Source organism: Anguilla rostrata, chromosome 5 (genome assembly GCF_018555375.3).
Source record: "Anguilla rostrata isolate EN2019 chromosome 5, ASM1855537v3, whole genome shotgun sequence".
NCBI lineage: Eukaryota > Metazoa > Chordata > Actinopteri > Anguilliformes > Anguillidae > Anguilla > Anguilla rostrata.
This window is the reverse complement of record NC_057937.1, coordinates 45,926,963-45,953,797: the sequence shown is the minus strand read 5'-3', so window position 1 is coordinate 45,953,797 and position 26,835 is coordinate 45,926,963. Positions and strand designations below refer to the sequence as shown.

General features: G+C 42.6%; 1 protein-coding gene across 3 annotated transcripts in view; it reads right to left on the bottom strand.

Moving 5' to 3' along the window:
• The window catches only part of efl1 (elongation factor like GTPase 1), a 69,137-nt gene that overhangs the window by 33,032 nt on the left and 9,270 nt on the right, over positions 1–26,835 (bottom strand). For all 3 annotated transcript variants that reach the window (XM_064336587.1, XM_064336589.1, XM_064336588.1), the window contains exons 12-15: positions 26,082–26,181; positions 15,508–15,688; positions 14,291–14,482; positions 12,012–12,147 (exon numbers count right to left, since the gene is read on the bottom strand). In XM_064336587.1, the coding sequence (XP_064192657.1) occupies positions 12,012–12,147; positions 14,291–14,482; positions 15,508–15,688; positions 26,082–26,181 (609 nt within the window). The remainder of the gene's footprint in view (positions 1–12,011; positions 12,148–14,290; positions 14,483–15,507; positions 15,689–26,081; positions 26,182–26,835) is intronic.

The window sequence follows — 26,835 nt, the reverse complement described above, 5'->3', positions numbered from 1 at the left end:
AAAGGAATTTTCATTTGATCAAAAACACACAAAAAAAAGCAGAAATGGCTCCCTTGCTTTTAACTGCTATTACTACCTTCACACAATGCCAGAGCAACAACACCTCTGATTTATCTTTTATTATTTTTCCACCGAGAAGGACGTCCCACAGCCTTTGCTTTCCATTCAAAATCTACAGGGCGCTATTGGCTCAAATAATGACAAAAAAGGTATGTATTCGCAGTTTGAAGTGCGCTGGTTTCCGTGAACCATGGAAACCGAATGAAGCGGCCTCACGACTGCACGTGTCTTTACACCGAAAAACAGAGGGGCGGGCGCGGGGGGGGATGGGAGGGTAAAAGCACTTGCATTTGTTGACAGCTGCAGCCACGTACATTCAGGCCGTGCCAACAAAGCACCAAGAACCAGGAGTCAAAGAAAGCGACAAAGAGTGATAGGGAGTGAAAGAGGGGACGGGGAGGAAAGAGATACGGAGGAGGAGGCAGTAAAAGAAAGAGGGAGAGACCCGCCCGCTCGGGCAGAGAAGAACAAAGAGCGGCGCGAGTGGAGAGAGAAATAGGAAGCAGGCGGGAGACGGCGCAGAGCTCCCTCTTCCAGCGGCAAGCTGTTCCGCCTCTCTGCCCCTCCAGCGACGCGGGACACACGGGCGGAAGCAGGGAATCGCGGGGGGGGGGGTTAAAAAAACAGAAATGTGCACCCCTCTCAGATGGTGACATTGGCTAAGGGGGCTATCCATAATGCAAGGGGGAAGCAGAAACCGACCCGTAGCAGCTGAACCGCCAACACAACCCATGAAACAGATATTAAAAATAAATAAATATCAATATTAAATAAGTAAATAAATGAATAACAACATTAACCATAACAGGAAAAGGAAACGTAAACATAGAAGAAAAAACCTGTATGCACACACGCCATTATGAGCTGCAGTCTACCCCACCCCACCCCACTCCACCACACTGTGCGTTGAGCTGTAAAGCTGGTCCTGTGGGGGGGTCTGGGGCTTTCGCAGGAGGAGGTACAGCCTGCAAGTTGGCATCGATCCTGGAAACCCATCCAGGCCCCCTTTTAAATGGCAGCGCGGCATGCAGCTGCTCTCTGCTCCTAGGCCCGGCTGCTTATTAAAGCCTCCAAACTATTAAAAGAAATCCAGAGGGAAATGGCGCTTATTAGACACCCCACACTGTTTCTAAGCTAGTCTCCAGCTTCTCCACACAAGAGCTGAACAAAGGGCTAATTTTTAATGGATTATGGGCCAACGGTTGGGGGGGGGGGGGGGATTACACAAATAAACACCTCGAAAAATTGCACCTTGGAAAAGCATGGTGGTACCAGGCTGAAGAGAAATACAGAAATAATTATATCAATAATTCCTTCTCCCCAAAGGCATTAGTGACACTATAAAAATGGTTGAATACCACAATCTGACCCGATTTTTTGTTATATATATTTTTTAAAAACAATCAGGGAGATTGCATTTCGGCATCTGAAGAACCTATTACCTGCTGTCAAAAGCTCTAATACACTCTCCCTAAGACAGAAATCAAGAGATAACCAGCAATTAGCAACGCTGACCACTCTGACAGGACTGCCTACAACACTGAAGGGCTGCAGAGGCACTGATTGCTCAAGAGGACATGCTCAGAAGAGCTGTATCCCATATGCATTACAGGAGTGGGGCCGGACAGAGGGGAATAACTTCACTGTTCAAAGTCCCTTGCATCATGCTTCATGGCACAGGTATTAAAAAACCTGTGGCATGAAGTTAAAAAAAAAAGTAAAAAGCATGTTGTCACAAAGCAAAAGGGAAATTTATCTACACACTAGCATGCTACTACAACGGTTCAGAGGTTACAGGTGCACCTGCTCTAGAAGTATTAACAAAGTCTGATCACACTTATATATTTATATTCTGTACATATGTTTTTGAAGATGTCTAATATGCAAAAATAATGTGAAAGAAAGAAGTTCAGATCTTTCAACACAACCATGACATGACCATTAATGGGCAATTTCAAAACAATATTTTTCCACAGAAATCCCAAGGAGTAATTCAGAGCATATGTTCTCCAAAAGTGAATGTGCTTTCGCAAAGTTTGACATGTTGTGTCATGCAAATAACCGAGGCCAATATTGGTCAGAGCTACATTAAATGGTTGTCGTCCTCAAACTGTTTCTGTCCCTGATGTTTCTTTAAAAAGTTGACATCGGCGTACATTTTGCGTACAAACTTGGGCATCTGCTGCCCTGTTAATTTGTCACTATCAGATAATGTAAACAAGTTGTGTTAATGTTTTTAATTGCTCAAACTAAATTACAGTCATTACTCAAGAGCTGGAGTGACAGCAGAAGCAAAATTATCCATATCATTCTAAAGAAAATGATGAAAACAAGTTTACTGATTTGCTAACAGCACTTTATGACCGTGCCAAACACCAGTGGCAAAGCCTTTGTGAGTAAACGTTTAGAAATAAACAACCACCATTACCAGAACTTTGTAACCTCTGAAATCTACACAGCTTTCTTTAAACTTTAGCGTCCTTTCTGCTTTCAACAAACAGATGACAGTATGTTTACTCTAATAGATAGGCTCTAAACAGAAAACTGAATGATTCGAGAAAACAACTCAGGCAATTGTTTTTCTGAGTACACGCATTCTTGACCCCAAACATCTGCACGCAGTGAGAGTAGTTCAGCTTCCTGTTTTTCTCTTGGTTGAATAAAGTCTGGGCAAACGAGCTCAGAGCATTTTCCAGTCCAGGAGAAATATCAGAACCTCGTTTATTTCCTCTGCCCAGGGAATAGCCGTCTAGGTTATTTTAAGACTTTAAAACATAAAACCCATCATACAGACGTTATATAAGTTAAGCTGCCTGCCCTTCTTAAATAGCTTGAGCATATTTCTTTAGTCTTGGCAACTGGTGGGCTTGATTTAGAAAAGGTGTTCTCAAACAATCAAGCTTTATGAGGTACATGGAATAGTGTGCGTGCACGGGTCCTGGCCGTGTCAGTTTGTTTTCGGTTAAGTGCAGCACTGCAGGACATGTGGGAAGCCTGAAGATCGAAATCGCCGCGCTCAGCAATACGTTATGCTTAATGGCATTTGCATCTGTGCGGTACGCACTCCAACGGCAGCCTCGCGCGGTTCCCACATTACAGAAGTATCCGTCCACGGCGAAATGTGACCGCGGCCAGATAGCCTCCATTAGAAGCTCCGCGTTTCCACACAGACGCTTCTCCTTGGCGAAGCTGTGTAATCAATTTGGGAAGTGGAAATAAGCGACAGGCTTCCAAGTATATACGCACCATTCATTTTCCTTTCGGCCGCTGCATTCATTATTTTTAACCATCGTCTGAGATTTGTTTTCCTTTCATTTTTTTATTTCGCTTTGCTTTGCTGAAAAGATTGATTTTTAACCTACTCTTTTTGGAAAGTGGCTACTCTCACAAATCCTGCAGGCCCGCTGGTTTGGTCCAGTGGTGTAGCGTCATTAAAGCATCAACCTCAGGTTAAAACCTCGCTATCAAAGAAAGCACTCCCCGTTCCTCCTGTCACGCTAAGGCAAGTGAGGAAGTTGGTGGGACTCCTGACCTACTGCTCATTCAGAAACAGGAGCTCCTGGCACTCATGGCATCTGCCTGACCTGGATTTGCACTTCTCTCTTTGTCCCGCTGAACTAGAGCACAGTGCCAGACGGGCGGGCAGTGATAAGACGTCCCTCTTCTCGTCTCTCTGACGCCACCGATTGGTGGGTTTTGTGCAGAGCGGCTATTTCATTAGAAAAACCAAAGAATCGTAGCCTGTCTACAATCTCCAATGAAACCAGTCACCTGCCAATTAGCATTACAGAGCTGAGAAGCAGGGATTAATGTCAAAGCGCTTGCCCTTGCTTGTTTAGAGACATCGGCGACACATCCAAACTGATTTTCAGGTTGCCAGGCTTTAAACAAAGAAAAGAGACGCTCCCCCCCACCCCCAACACCCCTTACTCCCGAGGGCTTCGAAACAGAATTGTAAATGTGAGCAACACGCCCTCAAAGGCTACATTTCAAGAAAGCAGTAGAGTTTGAAATCTAGGTCACACAGGAGAGAGGGAGAGGGAGTGTGGGTGAGAGAGGAAGAATGAAAAAAAAAAACAGATAGCTAAGACTGGTCAATAAATTCCAGGGGAATGCAGAGATCACAGGCTGTGAAGAAACCAGTGACTGTATCTTATGACTGCCAAACTGCAAAGGCCTGGTTAGTGCTGGAATAAAAAAAAATATATAAAAAAAGTATGTCAAGGATGGTTGGGTAACAGACTGGTGAGTCATGGCCATGCTCTTTGCCTGGCAGACAAAGCATGACAGGTAATGACAGATGTGACATTTTTAAATAAGGGTCCATAAAGCTTCCATTACCAAATGATTCGGTAATGGACCACTTCCACCTGGACTCCCGTCCTTGTGGTGAGGACGTTAGTTCTCTCGGCGGCTGATTGCGGTGCCGCCTTTTAAAGAGGAGAAAGCCGGTGTCGTTTGGTTCATCCGAGTGCGTTCCAGGTCTCCGGAGTTACTCAAAGACGTGATGGACGGCTGTAACGCGAAGCAAATGTTTTCGGAAAGCGCTCGTCGTTGAGTCAGCGTTATTCGGCCTGCTGTTTACAGGCCGAATTTGGTGATTTCAAAAGAGGGTTCCGCAGCAGCTGGTTCGCATTGCGGAAAGTCTGATGTATTCACTATGCTTTAACCCTGGCAGCAAACCGTTGTCATCATTACCCAGCTTACATCTTAAAAAAACTGTTTGCGTGGTCTCTAAATGTCCCCACGGTGAAAAATGTCACTGCATGCTGAATGGGTGATAAGCCCAACAACAATGTTTTTCCCCAATGTTTTTTTTTTCTTTTCTTTTTAAAGCAAAACAAACTTACAAAATGGACAATGTTTAGAATACTTCACTTTAAATATACCCACATTACAGTAGTTTCAGTACCTTGCTAAACATAGGACCATTACAAGCCATTTTGATTCATAATTTCCTGGGATGTTATAAATAACTACAAAAAAGGCCAACAAATCCTTAGGCAATATTTTAATATCTATGTGTCTTTAAATGCCAATAAAAATTCTGAGGTGTCCTTGATGCCAAGGCACAAGGCTCATACGAGGACCTTTCAGGATCGTAAATTAAGAGCTTTACCAAAGCTAGCCAGTTTCAATTTGATTCTAAAACATAGAAAAGCTGTTCTTTTTCAACATTTCTTGAGGAACAAAATGAAAATCCAATCGCAGAATAGGCTGCACCAATACGAAATCAACTCCTTTTCACTGAAGCAGTGACTTTATTTTCCACAGAATAAATGAGATGCTCGGAGGCACCATGATTTCCAGCTGAATACACAGAACTGCAGTATCAACACCAGCCTGCACGACACCACACAATGAAACTGTCTAAGTTACCATTTCCACACTGTAATTACGCCACTATTGTATCTCTGCAACAGCGTCAGCTTCAGGCATAGCATATAACTTCTGAGGATCGAGGGGAAAAAAAAGGATTACAACTGAAAAGTGTCGCATGTATTCTGTATTACATTCACATTATGTGTGAAATGTTTCAGCTTTCTGAAATGCACAGCAAGCAATTTCAGAACCAATTAAACAGAACCAATTGTTAATGTTCCGCAATCAGCTAACTTCATCCGCAATCAGCTACCTTTCGTTTTGTTCTGTCAGGTAATGTCACGTTTTCATTTCATTCAGTGAAATTATAAATTGATCAATCCAGGAACGGTTTTTAAATATTCAGAATAATTTGCTCGATTCTATATAATATATAAAATAAAGTATGAAAGATTGTCTATGGCAGTCTGAAACCACATAATAATTGCTCTTGAAACAAAAGAAAGCATTACTTTTGCATGCATGAATATGAAAAAATGTTGTCAGAATTGAAAATAAAAAAATTATATTTACATAAACACAAATTATTGCACTGCACCATAAGAAATGACTGACATGACAGGCGTACTGAGTTAATGCACAGAACGCTTTTGGATAAAAGCGCTAGGCTATATATAAATGCAGTCCGTTTACTGCAAGCATGCTTTAAGGCAAGTCCTCATACAGTAGCTAGGCCAACTCCTTTTCCTGGATTGCAGAGGAACGAGATGTAGTTTAGACTTCCAAACACTGGATCTGCTGCTGATACATGCAAACGGGCTCCCAGAGTACAGTCGTTTACTGACTGTGGTGATGCTTTTGGGACAACTTAAAAACAAACTAATTAGCAAATAAATAAATATGCATAGCCCTTCTGGGAGTCTCAGCCCATAATTTTAACAATCTTGGCCTGCCCTTAAAATGAACTTAATTCTTTTGTGCATAATTGTCATAAATAATTTCAACAGCAAACACAAAAAAGTAAATAAACTGGCTGTGATTATTCTGATGTAGTAAAATATTCTCTCACATGGGAATACTTAACATATGCAGGTCCAATTACCAGGTTTCATAACTGAAATGGTTCTGATAGTATACAGCAACTTATGATATCAGCAAATATCACAAAGATGGTTAAAAAATGACAATTCTGGATTTACAAAGCAGCATTTCGATATATGAATCAAACCTGGGTCAAATACATATTTGTTTTGGATTCAAATACTTCTACGCTTTTCTGATCTTGTCTGGTGTATTGGAACCAATGAAATACTCTCAAAAAGTGCAAACCCCACCTTCGGGTCATATTGGCAAGCTCAATTACGCCAGGCAAGATCAACAGAGCACACAAATTTGAATCCAAAACAAATACGTATTTACCTACTCACTGAGGCAACGAAAAATCCCTTCATCATCCATCATCATGGGAAAAGCCAAAGAACTGTGAAGTCAAAACAGACACAGATGTTTACTGACCTACACAAAGCAGGTACAAAAATAAATAAACAGCGAAACATACCACAAAGCACTGTTTGGGTAATCACCCAGTTTCAAACATCTAGAACAGCTGCAAACTTTCCAGGAAGAGGATGCAAGTAACTGTTCTGCCCACGCATAGTGAGGAAGATAATGCAGGAGGAAAAAAGAAGAAGAAAAATCACAGTTCAAGAACTGTAGTTTAATTACATCTTTGGTCCAACAAGTCTCAAAATCAACCACAAAATGCCACCTCAATACAAACAGTTTCTTTGGAAGGGCCGCACGAAGGAAGCTCTTGCTGAGAGCAACTGACAAATCCAAGGGACTGGACTTTGCCAATTGTCATTGGAACTATGACTTGAACTGGGTCCTATAGGCAGACAATTAAAAACTTTCTGACCATGTGCACCATTGCCATGTTTGGCACCAAAAGAGAAATGCATGCAAGAAAAAGCACCTCATACCAACCATAAAATATGGTGGTGGATTATAGCTTTGGAGCCATTTTACTGCCAGTGGTCCAGGGGTTCTTGTGCAGATCAAGGGCAAAATTAACTCTACCAAACACCATTTTTAGTAAAGCACTTCACTGCTTCTGCCAGAAGGTCAAGACATTGCCATAGGCCTCATTCACAAAACTTTTCTTAAATTATTCTTATTTTTGTTTTTGGCTTGACCGTAATAGCAGGGCCAGCCCTACAAACATGAATGTCTGTGACTGAGTCACTGAGTGATGAAGTTACACCATTGGTCGGCCGAGTTATGAAGTTACACCATTGGTCGCCGGTCCAGCCATATACTAGGTTTTGACCTGGTCTTGTTAAAAATGTTCCTGAGAAAAACCATTATGAGATTCATGACACATGTGCAGAACTTTGTTTTTGTCCATATCCCAGGTGTATGAGATTATGAATGCTGACTGTTGTAAATTCTGTTTGTTTGTGTTCACGTGATTAGCATAATGAAACAGCCATTAACAAATACAGATAAGAAAAAAAAATATGAATGCCAAAACGTCCTTACACACAGTTTACAATCGAATGTGATTATAAACCTTTCGTGAATGAGGCCCAATGGCTACAAACCTACCTATAAATGACCACACAGATTTTGTGAAAACAAAAATCAATGTTTCGCTATGACAATCTTAGTCTCTGGACTTGAATTCAACCGAAAACCTGTGGCCTGACTTGAAAAGAGCAGTCCTTAAAGGCAAACCTAAGGATATCAAGGATCTTGAAAGTTTCTACATGGAGGAATAGTTTAAGATCCATACAAAAGTGTTCACCATCAATATTCAGTGCCATTATCCTTTCCAGGGGAGGCAGTACTAAGATATAATCACAGGGGTGCTAGTAATTATGAAATTAGTTTTTTTTTTTATAAGTAATTAACAATTTGAAAAATGTTACTTTATTAAAGATTCAACTGATTGTTTTTCACATTGGGAAATGACATGCAACCATTTGTTTCCTACAGTCTTTTTTGCATCTTTGCATCTTTATCAACAGTATCCATCATTCCAGACCTGACTGTAATTGTACATTATAAACATAATGTAATGGAAAATGATTGCAGCACTACGCCATTGGGAGAGGAATTGTTATGGAAGCATTCATTTCCTGAACCCATTGCTTCTACCAGCTGCCAGGAAGCAGAAATGATCCCTGCAATGGCAAAAACGTGCTGCCTTTGAGCCTATGATGTGGTGAGTTTAGCATGGGCTGCGTCTGCTTCTAATAGACGTCTTAGGGGGGGTCTAGCTATGTTTTGTCATGCGCCGGCTTGGATCCTCATGACGTTTGTATAACTCACAGCCCACATCAAATAAGAATTTTTTTTAGATTAACCATTCCATGTGTCTAATAGTTCTAAACCTAATCAAGCTAAAGTGGGTGTAATGCACATATTGTTTGCCCGGTCCCATAATTCAAAGCAAACAAACGGCACAATATATGCATAGCTCCACGTATCAGCAATTCATCAGCAATGGCTGCTTTGAATAGACAAACCTGAGTTTAGCACATGGCACAAATAAAAATTTCAAAAGAAAACTGCAAGACGTCTCTTTACTTATATAACACACCACATCGATTTTCCACCGTCCAGTTATATTATTGGAACAGCTGATTTCCATAACTTAAAAAATGGGATTTCCATTCCATTAGCAACATCAATTTTAACAAAGGAGGTGCAGAAATTGCCATCCATCCAATATGATATTTCCAGATGGAGTCGTATTTTTGTATCTTGCCACATAAAAAGGGAGAAAGGGTGATATTTAAGTTCCCCAGACAACCAGTCCTCTGCAATCTTCCATATATGCAACATTTCTTTTAAATCTTACATTTCTACCAGGAATTAGAGGTACGTTGTGTGGAAAATAATATCGTGTAGGTGATTTATCATCAGAATGGATGCCATATCAACAGACAGTTCAGAAATACATTTACAATCTACTTACACTGTAGAGATCCTGAGAATTCAAACTAAATTATGCAATAAAGCACTCTTAATACCCACTCAAAGGAATATTGTGCTATTGACAATTGCCCACTCCGAGAACCAGAGTACATTAGACAACGTCGATACATGACTGCATTCGTCTTTCATTATTCATGAAAATCTCATGAAATAAGCAGAAGGCTTGCATCCTGTCAGTCATTCTTACAGTAAACGTGTGTCCTGAAATTTTCTCTTCAAAGTGCTGCTACGATGCTTTCAGTAATTTCTGCCCCAGACATTCTTTTTTCATATCCTTTTCAATTTAAATAAGTGTGAACAATACTTTATTAATGTCTAAAGAGGCACAGTAAAATAATGCACCTGAATTGAAGTGTAAGCTTTTAAAAAATCTTGGTTTAAGTAGATTCACAAAACCAAAGCAAACAGAGACGGGCATGCACAAATACGTAGGAATCAAAAAATGAGTACTACCCCTGAACAAAATAATCAAATTATTACAGAACAATCAAAGACATTCCCTCAAAATGCAAAGCTTTCAGACACAGTTCTCATGGCCTATCAGAAACCCATACACAGGTACCCATTTAAATGTTTTTTTAGCCCAGAAGATGCAACAGTTTTAGAACAAGGTTGATGTCACTATATTATTTGAACCGTAAGTAAAGTTGCGACCCCTACAGGTTATACTGAGCTTAGCTCTTTCCTTTCCATTTACTGTAAGGAAACATTGGAAGATTTTCCAAATACTCCTGGTATCCTGCCTGGTTAGCAACAGTCCAGTTTCGGTTGGATGAGCCTCCACTGATTTTATCAGTTTTGTGCAAAAACGTATTGGCTGTTTTCCCCATATAAAAACTAACATTTGTACTGAATGGAAGACTAGACATGTCTTTACAGATATGGTTTCCTTATGCATGTTGGACACAGCCTATCCTCATGACTAAGGTAGGGAAAGGTCCCAGTCAACCAAGATCCCAAAGCACATTATGTGAAGTTTAACCTGTTTTGTAAATTTTAACTGGTGTTTGCAGCAGATTCTGAATTACTCTGCTCATCAACTGATTAGTATTCATTGCCCGTTTTTGTACTGCAATTTTTTTTTAAGTTTTTTTTTTTCTTACTTTACTTTCATTATGGTAACAGCCGATTGTAACTCTCCCCCATCCACTGTAAATGGCAGCAGTGTTGTAGAATATGTACCCTTTCTCTGTATGGTAATCTATGACGCATATAATAAATCTGCTTTAACTGCTTTGTCTGGGGCTGGAACTGTACTGTAAAAAGAAATTCCTGGCCGCATATCAGAGGAAAACACAACTCAGCCACGGCGCTGCTTAGATAATGGCAAACGCTATCCATTTTGGAGAACTCTGTTTAATAGTTTTCGCGGCAGCAGATAAAATATGCTATTAATCTTCATGAAATATCCTCTATTCAGCTCGCTAAATGAATATCACATTGCTGTTAAGGAGCTTCTCTGCACAGATCTGCAACTTTCTCAGCAAGCACCATCTGGAAAGTGTTAGTACTTTTCTTTCCCCCCGTTTCCACTAGAATGCTTTCCACTAGGAGACACCTTCACTGACAACATGAGAGAAGCAGGGAGCAGGGGGGGTTGAGGGAAGGGGGGCAATAGCTCATTTTAAGATTACTCCTGAGTTCCTGTTGTCTGCACCGAACGAAATGCACAATGTGGATTCTGGGAGCCGTGTGGTGTAGAAATCACAACCTGAATCTTGCGGAGCTGAATTCCAGTTGGACTAGTACTCCTAACTGTATTCTTGAGCTAGATACTTAACACAAATTGAGTCAATATTCATCTGCATATATATATAGATTATTATATAAAATGTGACTTTAAAGGTCTGGGCTTAGGGCATGTCCTAATCAAAGCAAGGTGACTTGGTGGAAATGGGTGCGGTGCTTTCTGATAGGAACAACCTAGAAAGAACAGTAGGGTCTCTACTATCTTCTGGCTGATTGCAATAATATTATACCACTAGAAAATATGAACGAAACCATGTTGTTTAAGGTGCGTTACATGCTTTGAAAATTAAATGCTTTTTTTTGCAGTGTCTAGGCAACATGCTAAATGAATGAATGAATGAATGAATGAAACTTTTAGTGACAAAGGGAAGGGCATCAACGTGGAGCAGAACCAGAATGGCTTCAATGAGTGCAGTGATAAATGGAAGAATCTAGCAGAGGTACCCTGGAAATCCAATTCATCGGCTGCATTTCTGTTCTAGTTTCCTGTATGGCCCATGACTATGCCTGCAGGCTTAACTTGCTAAATTACACCAGTGAGCTAACTTAGGTGTGTCAGAAATGAAAGGGTCCAGGCAATGGAAGATTAATGTTTTGCCAATGAAGACTAGGCTAGTTGTTTGATCACAGAACACAAAACCAGCCAAAGCCACAGAACATCATTAAACAAGGCCTGCAGCACATTATCATATGTAAACAGATAATAACCTAGGCACACCAAAAAAAAAAAACAACTTTATTTTGCAAGCCTTCTGAGCTGAAATGTGTTCAAAGGCATTGCCCACAGGGTCACTGAATAAGCACAAAAAGGAAAAGGAAAAAAAAAAGGGAAAGAAACGGAGGGGGAAAAAAATCCCTCAAGCTCAGCAGGTACATACCGAGCACATTGCCTGAGGGGACCTCTTTCAGCTCCTCCAGCTCCCTCCCCATCAGCAGATAGAGGCTCTCCAGGGTACAGCAGGCCATGTGCGGGACCGGCGGGAGATCGTCTGAGGCGCAACACCCCTCCGGCAGCTAGCACACACAACCAGACGCGGGGAGCCAGCGCCAGCCGCACAGAGGAGCAGGAGGACCCAAAAAAAAAAAAAAAAAAAGAGAGAAAAATACACGTCACAACCGCAGCCGGATCCTCAGAGTCCCTCTCTGATCTCGGCGACGTTGTGTCGTTATATTATCTCTCTGTGCGGTGAGCTGCGGAAAGTTATTAAGAGTCGCGTGAGGAAGGAGAGGCGGCGTGCGTGTTAGGGCGCTCTGTTCAAGGCAGAAACGGCCAATGGCTATCAAACCTGGCCTTCATACACCGGTTAAAACAATAATAATAATAAACTTATCATCGTTTCACACAGTGTGCTGGGAGACCAGGGCACTGGCTCTTCACCTTAATATCTTCAGTGCAGTACACATGCCCCCACCCTGCCCCCCAAAGATCAACTTTTGCTTTGATAAAGCCATTTTAGTGCACAACGCCACTACAACTGATTCTACTATTATTCTGTAATCAAATTACAACCACAGGTCATTAACACTGTACTGTATCCTAAATTAAATCCATTATGCATAACTTCAGTGCCTCTATAACACAGCTTTTAGGAATACAAATAAAGCATGAAATATTCATTGATCAAACCAAAGATCATTCACAGCTGACACAGAAGTGTAATTAATGCAAATTAATTTAGAATAAATTCAGCGCACTACGGCTGAAGATGCAATTAGGCTACACGTTCAACTGAGCGCAAATCATAGAAACAAGAATTTAAAAAATGGAGAATTTTAATTCTTTGTTCATCTTTGCAGAAAGCGAGTGCAAACAAAGAATAAAAACCCTTTAAAATCCATACACAGTGCTAGTGATCTAATGCTGGGCACATATACCAGCGAGTGTCGGTCTTAGAAATTACTGCAGGCTACTTAGGCACTCAACATTTTGAAATAATCATGTGTTCAGCCGAAAGTGACAGGGACTACGTGAGACAGTTGCTCACAGAAAACATGGGGGGGGCTGCATACCAGCAAGAATTCCACTTCCAAACAGAGCCAGACATCTTACACCTTACAATCACTGCTCTTCACACACTGTCACCCAGTGAGACAAGGGGATCGGGTTGCACACACACACACGCACACACATGCACACGCACACACACGCACATACACACACGCACAGACACATGCGCACACACGCATGGGCGCACACACGCATGCGCGCACACACATACATGTGCGCACACACACAGGCGCACAAACACACACACACACACACACACGCACGCACGCACGCACGCACGCACACACGCCTACTCACACACGCCTACACACAGACAGATACACAGAGACAGACACCAAGAGAAACAGACGCACCGTCTCACAAATTGGTAGGAGGTAATAAAAAGAAAAGGAAAGAACATAAAACATGAACAGAGAAACATCTTTCCACAGTCCCCTTTAAAGCATCAATCACTCTTCTGTGCTCGTATCACTGCAACAGCAGCTTCTTACAGCCACAGTCAAAAAATCAGAAAAGACTCAAAAATTATTTTCACAAAATATATCCCAATACAGGGCTCAACGGTGCTCCCAATGTAGGAGCATTCGCCAATGAAAACTGATGTGTGCTAACTGGAAAAATAATTTAGGAGAACATCTAATTGGAATTCATTAGTGTGCTCCTAATTTATTTTAATTTAGGAGCACATGTGCTCCTTGGAGAAAAAAGGTTAGCGTAGAACCCTGCAAAACATACACTTTAAATAACCACTCATTTAACCGTCACTGCAACAAGTAACACGGAGTTGTGTTTAAAGGCCACATGAAGTCAGTCTGATCCTAACAGTGCTGCATGACCACTTCAGCAAGGGTCAGGATCATTTTACACAGTTTTACATTTTTTTAAATCCATTACAGTGGCATGACTCATTGAAAGACACACACGGGCACTTTTAGGAGAAATCATGAGCTAAATATGTATTTTTTCAACTTCAAAGAGCAGTCAGAAATATGAGGCTTTGTACGCCGAGCCATTGTGCAGTATTTTTTATGAATGCAGCGTTTACCGAAACACAGTCACGCAGCCGTTTCTTCAGAAAGGGCGGAAGCGCAGTGGGGAAGGAGCGGTTTGTCAGACGGCAGGGAATTGTGGGGCGGGGGGGGCGCTCACCGTGTTTAGGGCCTGGCTGGGGTCAAACTTGGGGCCCAGCACAAACACGCGCTGCCCCCGCCTGGCGACCCCGCTGTACACCCTGGCGAAGGCCACGAAGTGCTCCCTGCCCTCCTCCTCCTCCTCCACCGCCGGCCGTCCGGGCCTGAGCGCCGGCGTGGGAGCTTCCGCCGGAGCCGCCGCCGCCGCCGCCTCGCCGCCTACGGACAGGAGCACAACAGACGAGTGAACCAATGGAGCGGTCCGCTCGCGCAGCGCATGAGTCACAAACGCGTCGGTCTGGGCTCTCGCGTTAGTCAGAGCGCCGTCGGAAGGTGACGAATGCGGCGCGCGGGGGAGGGGGAAGCGGGGAACGCCGCATAGTCATGGCGGACGCGCGCTCGAGGGCCGGGGGGCGCGGGGGGGGGGGCGGAGGCCAAGCTTCCCGTCGCAGCGGCGGCGGGAACACAAGTCGCGATCGATGCGCTGTCGGGGACCCTGGGGCGGAGATCCGGTCACGTTCGCGGCTGTCTGGGCGCCACCTCCGACGGCGAAAGACTCGGTGTCACAGGGACTTCCTCTCAACGGGTGCCTGTGACATCACGCCCGAGGAGGCCCTCGCAGCGCGGTCATGTGACGGGCAGCGCTCTGGAGTCTCACACGCTGCGTCCTCATAGGATTCATAAGAGCGGGAAGCCTGAAGCGGGAGCTGTTCCCTTTATGCACAGACACCAGAGAGCGTCCCCACTGCTGCTGTGGGCCCGGTCTCATTCAGAGGGAAAATAACTGAGACTGTAACCATCTTACCAGCTTCGACTGAGAATACACGCAAGGGCTGTGCCATGCGTGATAAAGTTTCATGTAACTATAGGGCGCCTGTGTGTGTGCGTGTGTATGTGTTTGTGTAAATATACGTGTGTGCGCACGTGTGTTTGTGTATGTGTGTCCATGTGAGTGTGTGTTTGTGTATATATGCATGTGTGTGTTTGTGTATATGTGAGTGTGTTTGTGTGGTTTTCTGTGTGTGTGTCTATGTCAATACGTGTGCGTGTGTGTTTGTATATACGTGTGTCCGTTTGTGTGTGTGTGTGTCTACGTATATACGTGTGTGTGTGTGTGTGTGTGTGTGTGTTTGTGTGTGTATGTGTGTCTGTTTGTGTGTTTGTGTGTGTGTGTGTGTGTGTGTGTTTGTGTGTGCGTGTGCGTGTGTGTGTGTGCACGTGAGTGTTGTCGCAGACGGTCTCGGGCTTGCCTGCGCTCTTTTCCCCGGTGGGCGGGGCAGTCTGCGGCGCGGCTCTGGCCGGGGCCTGCTCGGGGTCCTCCGCTCCCTCGTTAGCTCCCTGATTGGCTGCGAGCCTCTCCGCATGCTTCTGTCTGGCAACCTCTCTGCGCTGGGCGATCTCCTCCTGTGTCAGCGGCCTGGGGGGGGGGGGGGAAACAAACACGGTACACAGCCGGGCGTCATTAAAGCCCCAGCAGTCCCCTCGCCCCGCACTCTGAACACGCCGAACAGCGCAGAGAACGTCCATTTTACACAAGCGCCGGATTTCATCTGCGAGCACAGAATCGCTGTTTGAGTGTTATCTTCACACCTAAACGCATTTAACACGAGAGACTGAATGACGCTTTTTCACAAAAGCGGCAGTGAAAATGGCGGGATATTGTGCCAACAAGCCAATGTTCTTGAAATAAAAGGCACTTGTATTCAATCACGGCTCGTGCGGTAACTATCTGAGGCTTCAAAGGGAAGCTTCAATGTGCAAAGTGCCTCAGAACAACTCTGCAAAAAAAAAAAAGCAAGCAACAAAGAAAAACAATGTGATGGACAGATTTCTGAAAGGACGGTCATAGACAGCAGGCAATTGACCTGTAAAATGCCCGATAAAAAGCCACTTACACTCAAGAGGAAAAATTCCAAATGGAGGACATTCTAACTGCTACGGTACTTTGCCCTTCACACACAGTAATAAAACTAAGAAATGAAGTAAGAATTACACTTTTGCAATTCGTTCAATTCTATTTTTGCTAAAATCAGTTTGTAATGAAATCTCAACCTTGTGACTAGATTTGTAACTAGCCCTCTGTAGAAAAGGAAACTGGCATGATTTCATGACAGAGAGGCAAAAAAAAGGAAGGAGTGGGTCATATCCTGCGCATAACAGCAGCTTTGTCACAGGGCACATTGTCCGTTTTCGCTATCCATGGCAATGTGGGGTTTAACAGGACTTAAACCCCCCTCTGCTTCACACACAGGAAGTCAACAGCCTTACAGTAGGTCAGCACTGGAATCGCCATGGGACCTCACAGTGTGAATAAGACTGGAACTCCTACAGGGAATACTGTATTTCTGCCACTCTTACAATGCACCATGCGAGGTCCAAGAAATAGGATCAATTCACGTAGCCAAGTTTAAACCCAGATCTATAATGCTTTCAGCCATTTTGTAGACAGACAGACATGGGAGGCCGTGTAACACCTGGCCTGCCTACCAGTGGCGAACTGCCATTTTAAAGAGCAGGTTCGTGCACGGGTTGCTATGGAACCCGACGTCCCAAAAAATGAAGGTGAAGGTTCATGAGGATGAGGAACACACTGATAAGCTGCTCTTCAAACAAAATGTGGATAGAGGTCACTATTGCTTTCATATTAAGATAACTCCACACTGGCCCACGGCGAGCACTTTAAAGTTGCGATATAAAATGTTATGCACTACTGGTTCGCTGCTCTGAGGAAGTGAGTCATAGTCTCCGTTCCGAAACCATGGCAACCTAGGCATTGCCTCATTTTCCCAGTTTTTTTTTTAGAGGATCACATTTTTTGCCTCATAGTTCATTCTGAAAAACCAATGCTATGGACATTTCATAGCACTTGTAAGAAATACAAAGGATAGCAAATACATATAGTCTATTGAGCACATTACCAGAGGTAACTACAATAATGTTGGTACAATAAGAGTTATTCAGAGGATGGCTTATCTTACACCAGAACAGAGAATATGGGCAGCATATCTGCAGAATAACACATGTCATACACATTGAAACAAAGCTGTCTCTTTGTTATCTTGCTAAAGACAGCCAGAATATTTTTTTCTCCAAAGCAGGGTGATTCCCAATGGACACTGTGAAGTGCAGAATCTTCACCGACTGCCAGCTGTGGAGTTCAAGTCAATAGTTTCCAAATACAAAATTCAACAGTTTTCTCATAGAAGAACTACCTTCTGGTGTATATATATATACGCTATTTGCATTCAGCAAAAGACGCTGATGCAGCACATTCACGCAAGAGGCCCGTTCTTTTATATTATTTATAATAAAAGCCTACATGCATTCAATTAATGTAAGGAAAACAAACTTCAGACTATTGCCCTCAGCTAACTGTTCAAAGTCTGCCTTTTCAAATGTAATGAAAAGCGAGCACTCGGACTAACAAATCCTGATTCGTCTAACGTTCCTGCATCAAAGCAGCTTTGCGTAAGAACTTATTCTCTCCAGAACTCTTTGATTTCTTATTCATAAGTGGGGAGGGAAAATGTCGAAAATAGCAGAGAGGGAATCCTTATATCAGAACCTGTTCTAGTGCAGTACGGGCCTAGGTCGTGAATCCATTATAAAGGTTGGTTAACCTGTGCACAGTCCCAGATACGAACAACCGCTACTCCATTACACTGCAAGTAAACAGTAAGGTTTATTATTTTCTTTATATAACCGCGGCAAGGCGGACCGCAGGACCACTCGGATTCAAATCAACTGCCGTCGCCCAGCAGCACATCACCCGAAAAAATGTCTACTGTTGACATGCAACTGTGGGGTATTTTCACACGAATGTCACAAACAGGGGAAAAGAGCCGAATGCAAGGAAGTAACAAGATCTCTCAGCAGGTAGATGCCATTCTTACAGCCGCACATCAATATGAAATACAGCTCTCCGCTCGAGAGCGTGGCTCAACAGAACAAGCGGCAAGAGGCCGTGGGGATAAAGGAGTCCTTTTAATTTATGAAACGTTCAGTCAACTGCTCAGAACCAAATTCCGCAGTACACCCAAAAAGAAAATGCTAATTTCGGTGCTCTTGGAAGCACTCTCAGACACCTATTGCAAATAAGGAAGACTGTGCCTCATTAAAAGAGGCTGCAGCTGCACTTTTACGCGGTGAGACGAGACCGCTCAACCATTCTTTCTGAAAACGCGAAAAAGCCTTTCTTCAGGGAACAGGCAACCAGGCGAAACACATCAATACATGCGTGGCACACTCCTGTGGAAACTGCAATTAATGTATAAATGTTCACGTATATTTCAGATAGATATAAAATTATAAGCAAAGCTGAAATTAATATGCTCCTTTTCTGGGTAGTTCAGAAGACCCATTATTCAGGTACAAAGATACAAAAACAATTTCATAATTTCACATGAAGTCATGAGCTACTTAAAGGCCTTGCTCTTCACCTATACAATCAGGACCTGATTCAGCCATATGGCGCATAACCAGGAGTCCATAAGCTAAATAATTATGAAAGACATGCAAACCTCCCCCTAGTGGTTACTTTGCGGTGGTACAGAATCAAGGTCAAGCTTTTACACAGACAGCGTGTTGCCTCCTGGTGGCAAATTTTATACTAAATCCCTGGCCCGTAAAATGTTGCTTCTGAACTGATAACGTGAATTTTCTAACATACGTGAATTTACTTTCATATAGATATGGGTAAAAAACTTATGGCAGTCTAATATCCCAAAAAGCTGAAAAAAAAACATACTGTCAGAGCAGATTCATGCTGTATGTGACATTTGAGGCCACTGAAAAAGCCTGTGTTTCAAAGTAACCACAATGAGTACGGAGTCAGACAGTAATTTGCAAAGCCCATGTAAGCAAGAACTACACAATACTGTGAAGGCTGCCTAAAATAGTCTAAAACACAGTTCTGCACTCAAAACACTGGTAGTTACAAGCTGTAGTTTGAAACATCACTTCTGGCAAGGATATTTATACAGGCCAAGATGTGAATTACAATGCTCAACCCTGCTAAAGCTGAAAGCCAGGAAGGACATCTTTACACAGAAAACTACAAATACAGCTAAGATGACTGCATTATAAAAGCACTTTAGTTACCTTAAATAAACTTTACCAAAGCACTGAGAAGCCTTTGCACATTAACCAAGAAATTCTTTAGTATCAAGTGTGAGACAGAATGTGCCTTCATGAATATGTCCTTACTCTCCTGACATAACAGCACAGAAGCACTGTCACAAGAGTCACTGTGTTTTGCAACCAAGTAACTATCACGTCATGTATAATAACAGCTTATACATGGACGTGTATGCCTACATGCCTACTTGAACTCCATCATTTTGTAATGGATTATTGTCCTTAACAACACTACAACTGCATCACAAAGTTTCACATAATTGACAAAGTAAAAGGAAGAGTTTGTTTTATGGCCCACACAATGGTTTCCAAATAGGAAGGAGAGTTTCTGAAAACCACAATGCTTTTTTAAAAATTATATATACAGTTAAAAGGCTGTATGTACTGTACATACGCTGAAATGCTACATATATATATATATATAGTTAAATTCTAAAGTATTGGGACAGTGTGCATTTTTTTGTCATTTTGGTTCTGTACTCAAGAACACTGAATGTGAAAAAACACTGAATCTGAGATTTAAGTAAAGACTGTCAGATTTCATTTGAGGGTATTAACATCCATATTGAGTGATCTGCTTAGGAAGAACAGCCCTTTGTATATACAATCCCCCCATTTCAGGGGAGGAAAAGTAATGGGTGAAATGAAATAATCTGAAATAGAGTTGTCATTTAGTACTTGGCAGCAAATCCTTTGCAATCAATTACTGCCTGAAGTCTGTGACCCATAGACATCACCAGATGTTGAGTATCTTCCCAGGTGATGCTCTGCCAGGCCCATACTGCTGCCCTCTACAGTTCAGGACTTTTGCCTTCTGTCTGGTCTTCAGCAAGTGAAACACATGTTCAACTGGATTCAGGTCAGATGACTTGGTCACAATGGCCAGTCAAGAACATTCCACTTTTAGAGCCTGAAAAATTCCCTGGTAGCTTTAGTAGTATGTTTGGGGCCATTGTCCTGCTGCAAGGTGAAGCACTATCCACTGAGTTTTGAGGCATTTGGTTGGAACTGAGAAGATAAGATGTCAGCGGTCATATCATCAATGAAGACAAGTGAGGCAGTTCCAGTGCCTGTCATATATGCCCCAGCCATACCACTAACTCCACCATGTTCATCATATGATGGGACGTGCTTTGGATCATGAGTAGTCTCTTTCTTTCTCCACTTTCTTCTTTCCATCACTTTGGCATAAGTTAATGCTCAACTCTTTTGACCATAATACTTTTTTCCAGAGCGCCAGTTTCTGAAATGTACTTTTTAGTATATTAGCTTTTTAACTGTTCTGTTTTTCAGGCTTAACAGTGGTCTGCATCTTGTGGTGAACCCTCTAAGGTTATACTGGGATAGTACTCTGACATTTATGCCTACATCCGGAAGAATGTTCATGATCTGTCTGACAGCAGAAAAGCGTTTTTTCTTGACAACTGAAAGTATTCTTGGGTCAGCAACTGCAGTAGTCCTCTGTGGGCCACCAGGTCGTATGCTATTGCAGAGCTCACCAGTACGTTCTTGCGTCCTAACAATGTATCAAACTGTTGAATTTGACACACTTAATGTTTTTGGCTGTGTCTCTGATCGAATTACTCAGCCTCATTTTTCAGCCTCACGATGGCCCGCTTTGATTGACAGATACTTATTTGGCCCTCATGTTGAGAGACAACAGCAACAGACTCCAAATGAAAATTCCACACATAGAATCGACTCTAGAGGTTGTTATCTTTCTTGTGCGTAATGATGCAAACACACACAGCTGGCCAAAAAACAGCTTGAGCAGCCAATTGTCCAATTACTTTTGCTTCTCGAAAATGTGAAGACAATGCATAAGAAGGGCAGTAATTCCTACACAGATCACCCAATATGGATAAACACACAGTCCGTACTTTAACCCCATGTTCATTGTTTTATTTTAAATCCAATATTACAGATGCTTTTGTCCAAAGCGACGTACAAAACCGCACATCATGGTCATTGGAACAACTACAAAACACAGGTTCGCTAATGTACAATACTCATTTCATATAATATGCTGGAGTACAGAGCCGAAACAACAAAAAGTTGTGTCACTGTCCCAATATTTTTGCATTTAACTACACGACAAACACACACATAGAAAACTAGAAATACCGCCTCGCGGTTGTATGCCACCACTAACCAGTAGCCAGTGCTCTGTTTTTCGCGGTGATGTCCTAGGGTGGTGGTATCAAGGCTTGGAGGTCAGCAGTCTCAACAAACTGTTAAGGAAGGCCAGCTAGGTGATCAGGTTGGAACTGGACAGTGTGGAGGCAGTGGCGGAGAGGAGGACGAGTGTGTATATACGTATTAATTATTAAATTATAGACAAAATGAACAGAGCAGAAGAGGTCAGTGCCCTTGACCTTTGACCTCTGACCACCAAAATCTAATCAATTCATCCTTGAGTCCAAGTGGACGTTTGTGTCAAATTTGAAGAAATTCCCTCAAGGCATTCCGGAGATATCGCGTTCACGAGAATGGGACGGACGGGACGGACAGACGGATGAACGTTCAACCCGAAAACATAATGCCTCCGGCCACGGCTGTGCCGTCGCGGAGGCATAAAAAGGAGGGCACAGAACGAAAGACAAATTGATACAAAAACTCTTCATCAGGATTGCTAAATTCTGTGGAAATCTGTCGTGTCATTTTGGCATATTTCAGAGATGAGGCATTAACAGCTCATCTTCTAGCCTTAATTAATATATTTGAGTACCATATTCCTAATTAACATGGACATCATTAAACACAAAATAATTCTTCCATTTATGTTAAGCCTGAATCAGATTCAAGCAGTGTTCAACAGTCTGGTTTGCAGTGTTCAGCTGAGTGCAAGCTACTTCAAAAGAAAAAAGCTTCGATACAGTTTCCTTCAGGTTTTACAGACAGAACTCCAGTTTTCTCTGATCTCTTTGATATTGCTTGCAAGTTCAATAATTTTTTTTTCAAATGTGAGTGTGTCACTTGCCAAAAAGGCAGTTAATACAAAATCGCTCAGGCCTTAGCCAAATCTGTTGACCCTAGGCCATTTCCTGTGCTTACAGCTGGGCTGCACTAGCGCCCCCCTCTGGCCTTCTGGGCACTGTAAGGGTGCGCTACCGTGGCAGATGGCACAGACAGGGAGGCGCACTGGGCACGTGGCAATCGGCTCATTAGGCAGCAAAGTTTCTCTTCTGCCTGGATTATGTCATCTCCCAGACGGATCTCTCCGCCTCAGACAGCCCGTCTCCCGCTCAGCACCTCCGCTAATGGCGGCCCCGCACAATTATAGCTTGGTCGTGTGACAGGGAAGTGGGAGCCGGGGATTTGTGGGTCTCCGCTCACAAGACCGGAGGCAGAACGACGGCAGTACAGGCTTGGGTGCGACTGAGCTCAAGCCTAGCGCAAGACCGCCTGCCGCTGTCTATTACTCCAGAGCAGGGAGGGGGAACCACAGGCCAAACAGTTATCTGCACTTCAGAGAAAGACTCCGAAAAACCCCGGCTTTTCTGCATGCGGCCAACTGCATTACACATGCTCGACTTGTTTGGGAGCAGCACAACAGTGGAAGGAACGCAGCACGATACAATGTGAACCGCAACATTCTTGACACAAAGGCAACATGGTAAATGCTGTAATTTGTAGTGGCAAAAACACCAGTAAATCAGCACGAGCACTTGTTTTCTCCATGTCAAATTTACTTGCAAGCTCAATGCCAAGAACCTTGCCATTTTGAACAAGAATGGATTTGATTTTGCTCGCAAAAACAGTCATTTTCAGCTCAATGTATTTAGAATATACTCAACTTTCGCAATGCAACATATCAGAATATTTTCCACACCCCAATTTCTCTAAACATAGTAAAATACTTCCACTCCAGTGTCATGTCTGTAAAGTCCATCTGTTATGCCTATAGCACAAATGAAAGTGCATACCATGTTCTAAAATCAACTTTCAATACTAATCGCATATTTCAGAAAAACATAGCTCCAGCTCCAGTCCCATTATACTAGGCTACATCCTTTCCAATTCCCATTTTCACTTAAAACTTAAAATGCTGTGAACTGTTTATTCTAGTAAGAATGAGCTACAGTCCTAAATTGGGAGAGATACACTGACGCATTGACTGAGGTTTTCTTACCCCAAATTTGAGAAAGGTTTGAATGTTTTTCATTAGCTGTACCCAGATTTTCCCATGCAGACATACTGTGCAGGCTATAAATCCATACAGCAGAATCTTTGTGTAAAGAATCCAAACATTGGGTCTATTGTTCGGAAACATGTACGTAATGCATGTGCAAATCAAAGCAATTGGGAGACCTTCCTGGAGGCAAAATATTCCAGTAATCAACTGCATGCTGTCCTGTCTCTCCAACCTTTTCAAGTTCAGGAATCGCATTTCTATTTCTTAGTCACATTAGCGTGCGGAGGCACGGGTAAAAAAAGAAGAGCATTATCAGCCTACAACAAAGATGCTGACATCTTGAGAGATTTATTTCCTAGATAATATCTGCTTGCTATCTGAACTGATATCCCAGATTCTAACAAAAGGAGTTGCAAACAGCTGTATTAATTCATCTCAAGTGTCTGGCCCAAGACCTTCTGCTTTACTTTGATGTAGAGATGGAAAAAAGGAGGAAAAAAGAACAGACAACAGAATTTTTTTCCCCACAAAAAAAGGCCGGTATTTTAGACAGCCGTTTGTCTCCGAGACGTTGAGCATGTTTAATTCCACACTCGAAGGAGGCAGGTGCTTACATCTTTCTCTCATCAGCACAGGTCTTTTGAAGTTCACCTTTAAACACTGAAAATACCAGAGTTTTATTTAGGAAACAGACATGCCGTCTCGATTGTTTTCAATGGGTTCCACTCGAGGACAGCATGAAATTTTAAAGTTTGAAAGCACATATTTGGGGATTTGGTTGTTTACTTAAAATGAATTCTGCCTGCCATGATAGTCTTGTGGGCTCAGGATAAGAGCTTCTGCCAGATAAATAGCAAATCATAAAGAGGATGCAAACAGGACTACCTCTTGTGGAACAAAATTCCGGTCAATTGCTTTTATGCAGGGTCATTTGCAGACAAAAATGTTCAGGAAAACAGTGAGATATTACGATGCCATGTGTTCTTGGGTAAAAAAAAAAAAAAAGCATTTAAAAGAACAATGATTCATATTTATGTCTCTGCCGTATGCAGAGTCTCCTATTCAGTGCTATCTATCCTTGACTAATGAAGCAGAGTGAATCATTGCTCTGGCCACACATTTATTTATCACAGTGATTATTAGCGCCGAGCTCGTCTTAATAGCCGCTTCTGGGACCGAGCGAACAAGAACGAGAAACCAAAACCAACATATTTCATCTTTATTTTTACATCTTTATGAACAATCATGCAGACCCAGCTCGAGCCAAACAGAGGGCAGGGCTCCTGCAATGCATCAGATCTCTTTTTCAATGAGTGCCACCCACAGAGCTATAAATCCAAAGCAGGTCAGCTGTGCAAACCCACAGGCTGTGTAAGATTCAATCACCATATTTTATCCCATCTAACACACACACACATACACACACATACACACACACATACACGCAAACACACACACGCAAAAACCCACACGCACATACACGTACACACAGAAACTCACACATACACATGCGCACACACACACACACAGCAACCTTACCATTTTCTCCTACAATACACAAAACTGTCAGAGAGACTCCCCTAGAACCAATTCACACCTTACCCTAAGAAGAAGGGTAAGAAGCCCTTTGTTCTTTCAGTCCAGCAGTATTATACCGAACAACTCAGTGTAATTGGTCAGATAGGATTTCATTTGATCTAAAAATGTAGTTTTGAAAATGACTGGCAGTTTTGAAACATACACTTTGAGATGGTACTCAGGACACACCAGAATGGTACATCAGAACTGAGAGACTGGATGGAGGGCAACCCACGAGTACTAAAATCAGGTCTCAGCAATGTCCCGGGAACCACTTTCATAGACAAGCACTTTTATTTCTTCATCTCCTACAGCACTAGGATAATGCCATACATTTAGAGTCTAGCTTTGTGCATTTTGTTGAATTTATCAACAATAAATTATTTCTTGTACTTCTGATGTCACCAGCAAACTTTTCTGTATTACTACTTCAAAACATATGTAGGAAATCTGACGAGATTGTTTTATTAGTATCATTTTCTAATGTCTAGCTAAGAGTCTGTAGATTAGGGCATAAACAGTGCCAGCTGGTGATCAATCTCTGGTTCATCCCTGGATCAGGATGGGGAAAACACTGTCTGCAAGTGCAGGGAAGGTCACAGGACCGGAGCACCTGTGAGAGCTCAACTCTGAACCACCTCTGAGATTAACGTACCCTACATCACCTGAGCCTGGAAACAGTCCTCTAAAATATCCAAGCAAAACCCTGTCTTCTGCAAAACACACCTGCAGCTAAACGGTTCGGCAATAGCAAACTGATACATTCTCTGTGCCGATTCTCTGGTTGATAATATAGGACTGCACAAAATGTAAAAGAAATAAAAGAAAAATACCTTTAAAAAAAAAAAGCAGGTGATAACTGTGACTGGCTAAATGACATGAACTGGGAAGAATATGGGGAACGCAGAATGAAAGCCTGCACGGTTTTGTCATGTCGATAGCAAGTGGGCCTCTCACATACCTCTGCTTGTTTCGAGGCAGGGCCTTCGAGTCAACAGCAAACATCTTGGACACAAAGACAATGACTGGAGCTGACTCATCGTTCTTACATTCCAGAAAGGCTAAAGGAAGAAACAAAAACACTCGTGAGAACATAATGTCTCCGTTAAAAGAAAACATTCAATTCTTGCCTTCAGGTGACAGAGGTGACCGGTCTCGATGGGATTCATAGAACTGCACGTCCTAACACCGGAGAAAAGCACACGGACTTACTAAAGAAACTTTGGAAATGGCATTATACAAAAGAATATATTTATTTCCCCGTGAAAGAATAAAACGTCCTACTCAAAATGTGCCAATTTGGCAGCGGATCGTAACCCATACAGGGAAACTTCCAAATGGAACCTGGCCTCCACTTCAGCAACAGCTTGCAGAAATTAGATATGGTGTGTGCGCTAGTCTAGAACTGGCAAACTGGAAGACAAAAAAGTGGGCAATATCACTTTCCGTGGCCAGCTACTTAAACCTCGACAATGCTGAATTTTACAAGACGGCAGGAACTCGCAGCAAATCTTATGAAGAAACACGTTTGAAAGGGACATGCTTTGTCTAGTAAAAACAGGACATGCAATGAAAGCAACAAAACATATTTTCCCCCTCATGTACTGAACTGACTCTACAATGAAACAAGCAGAACGAATGCTATACATCAGTAAAGCAGAAATTTCAGGACTGACAGCTGTAAACATACACAAACCGGCACAGGAAATCCGACA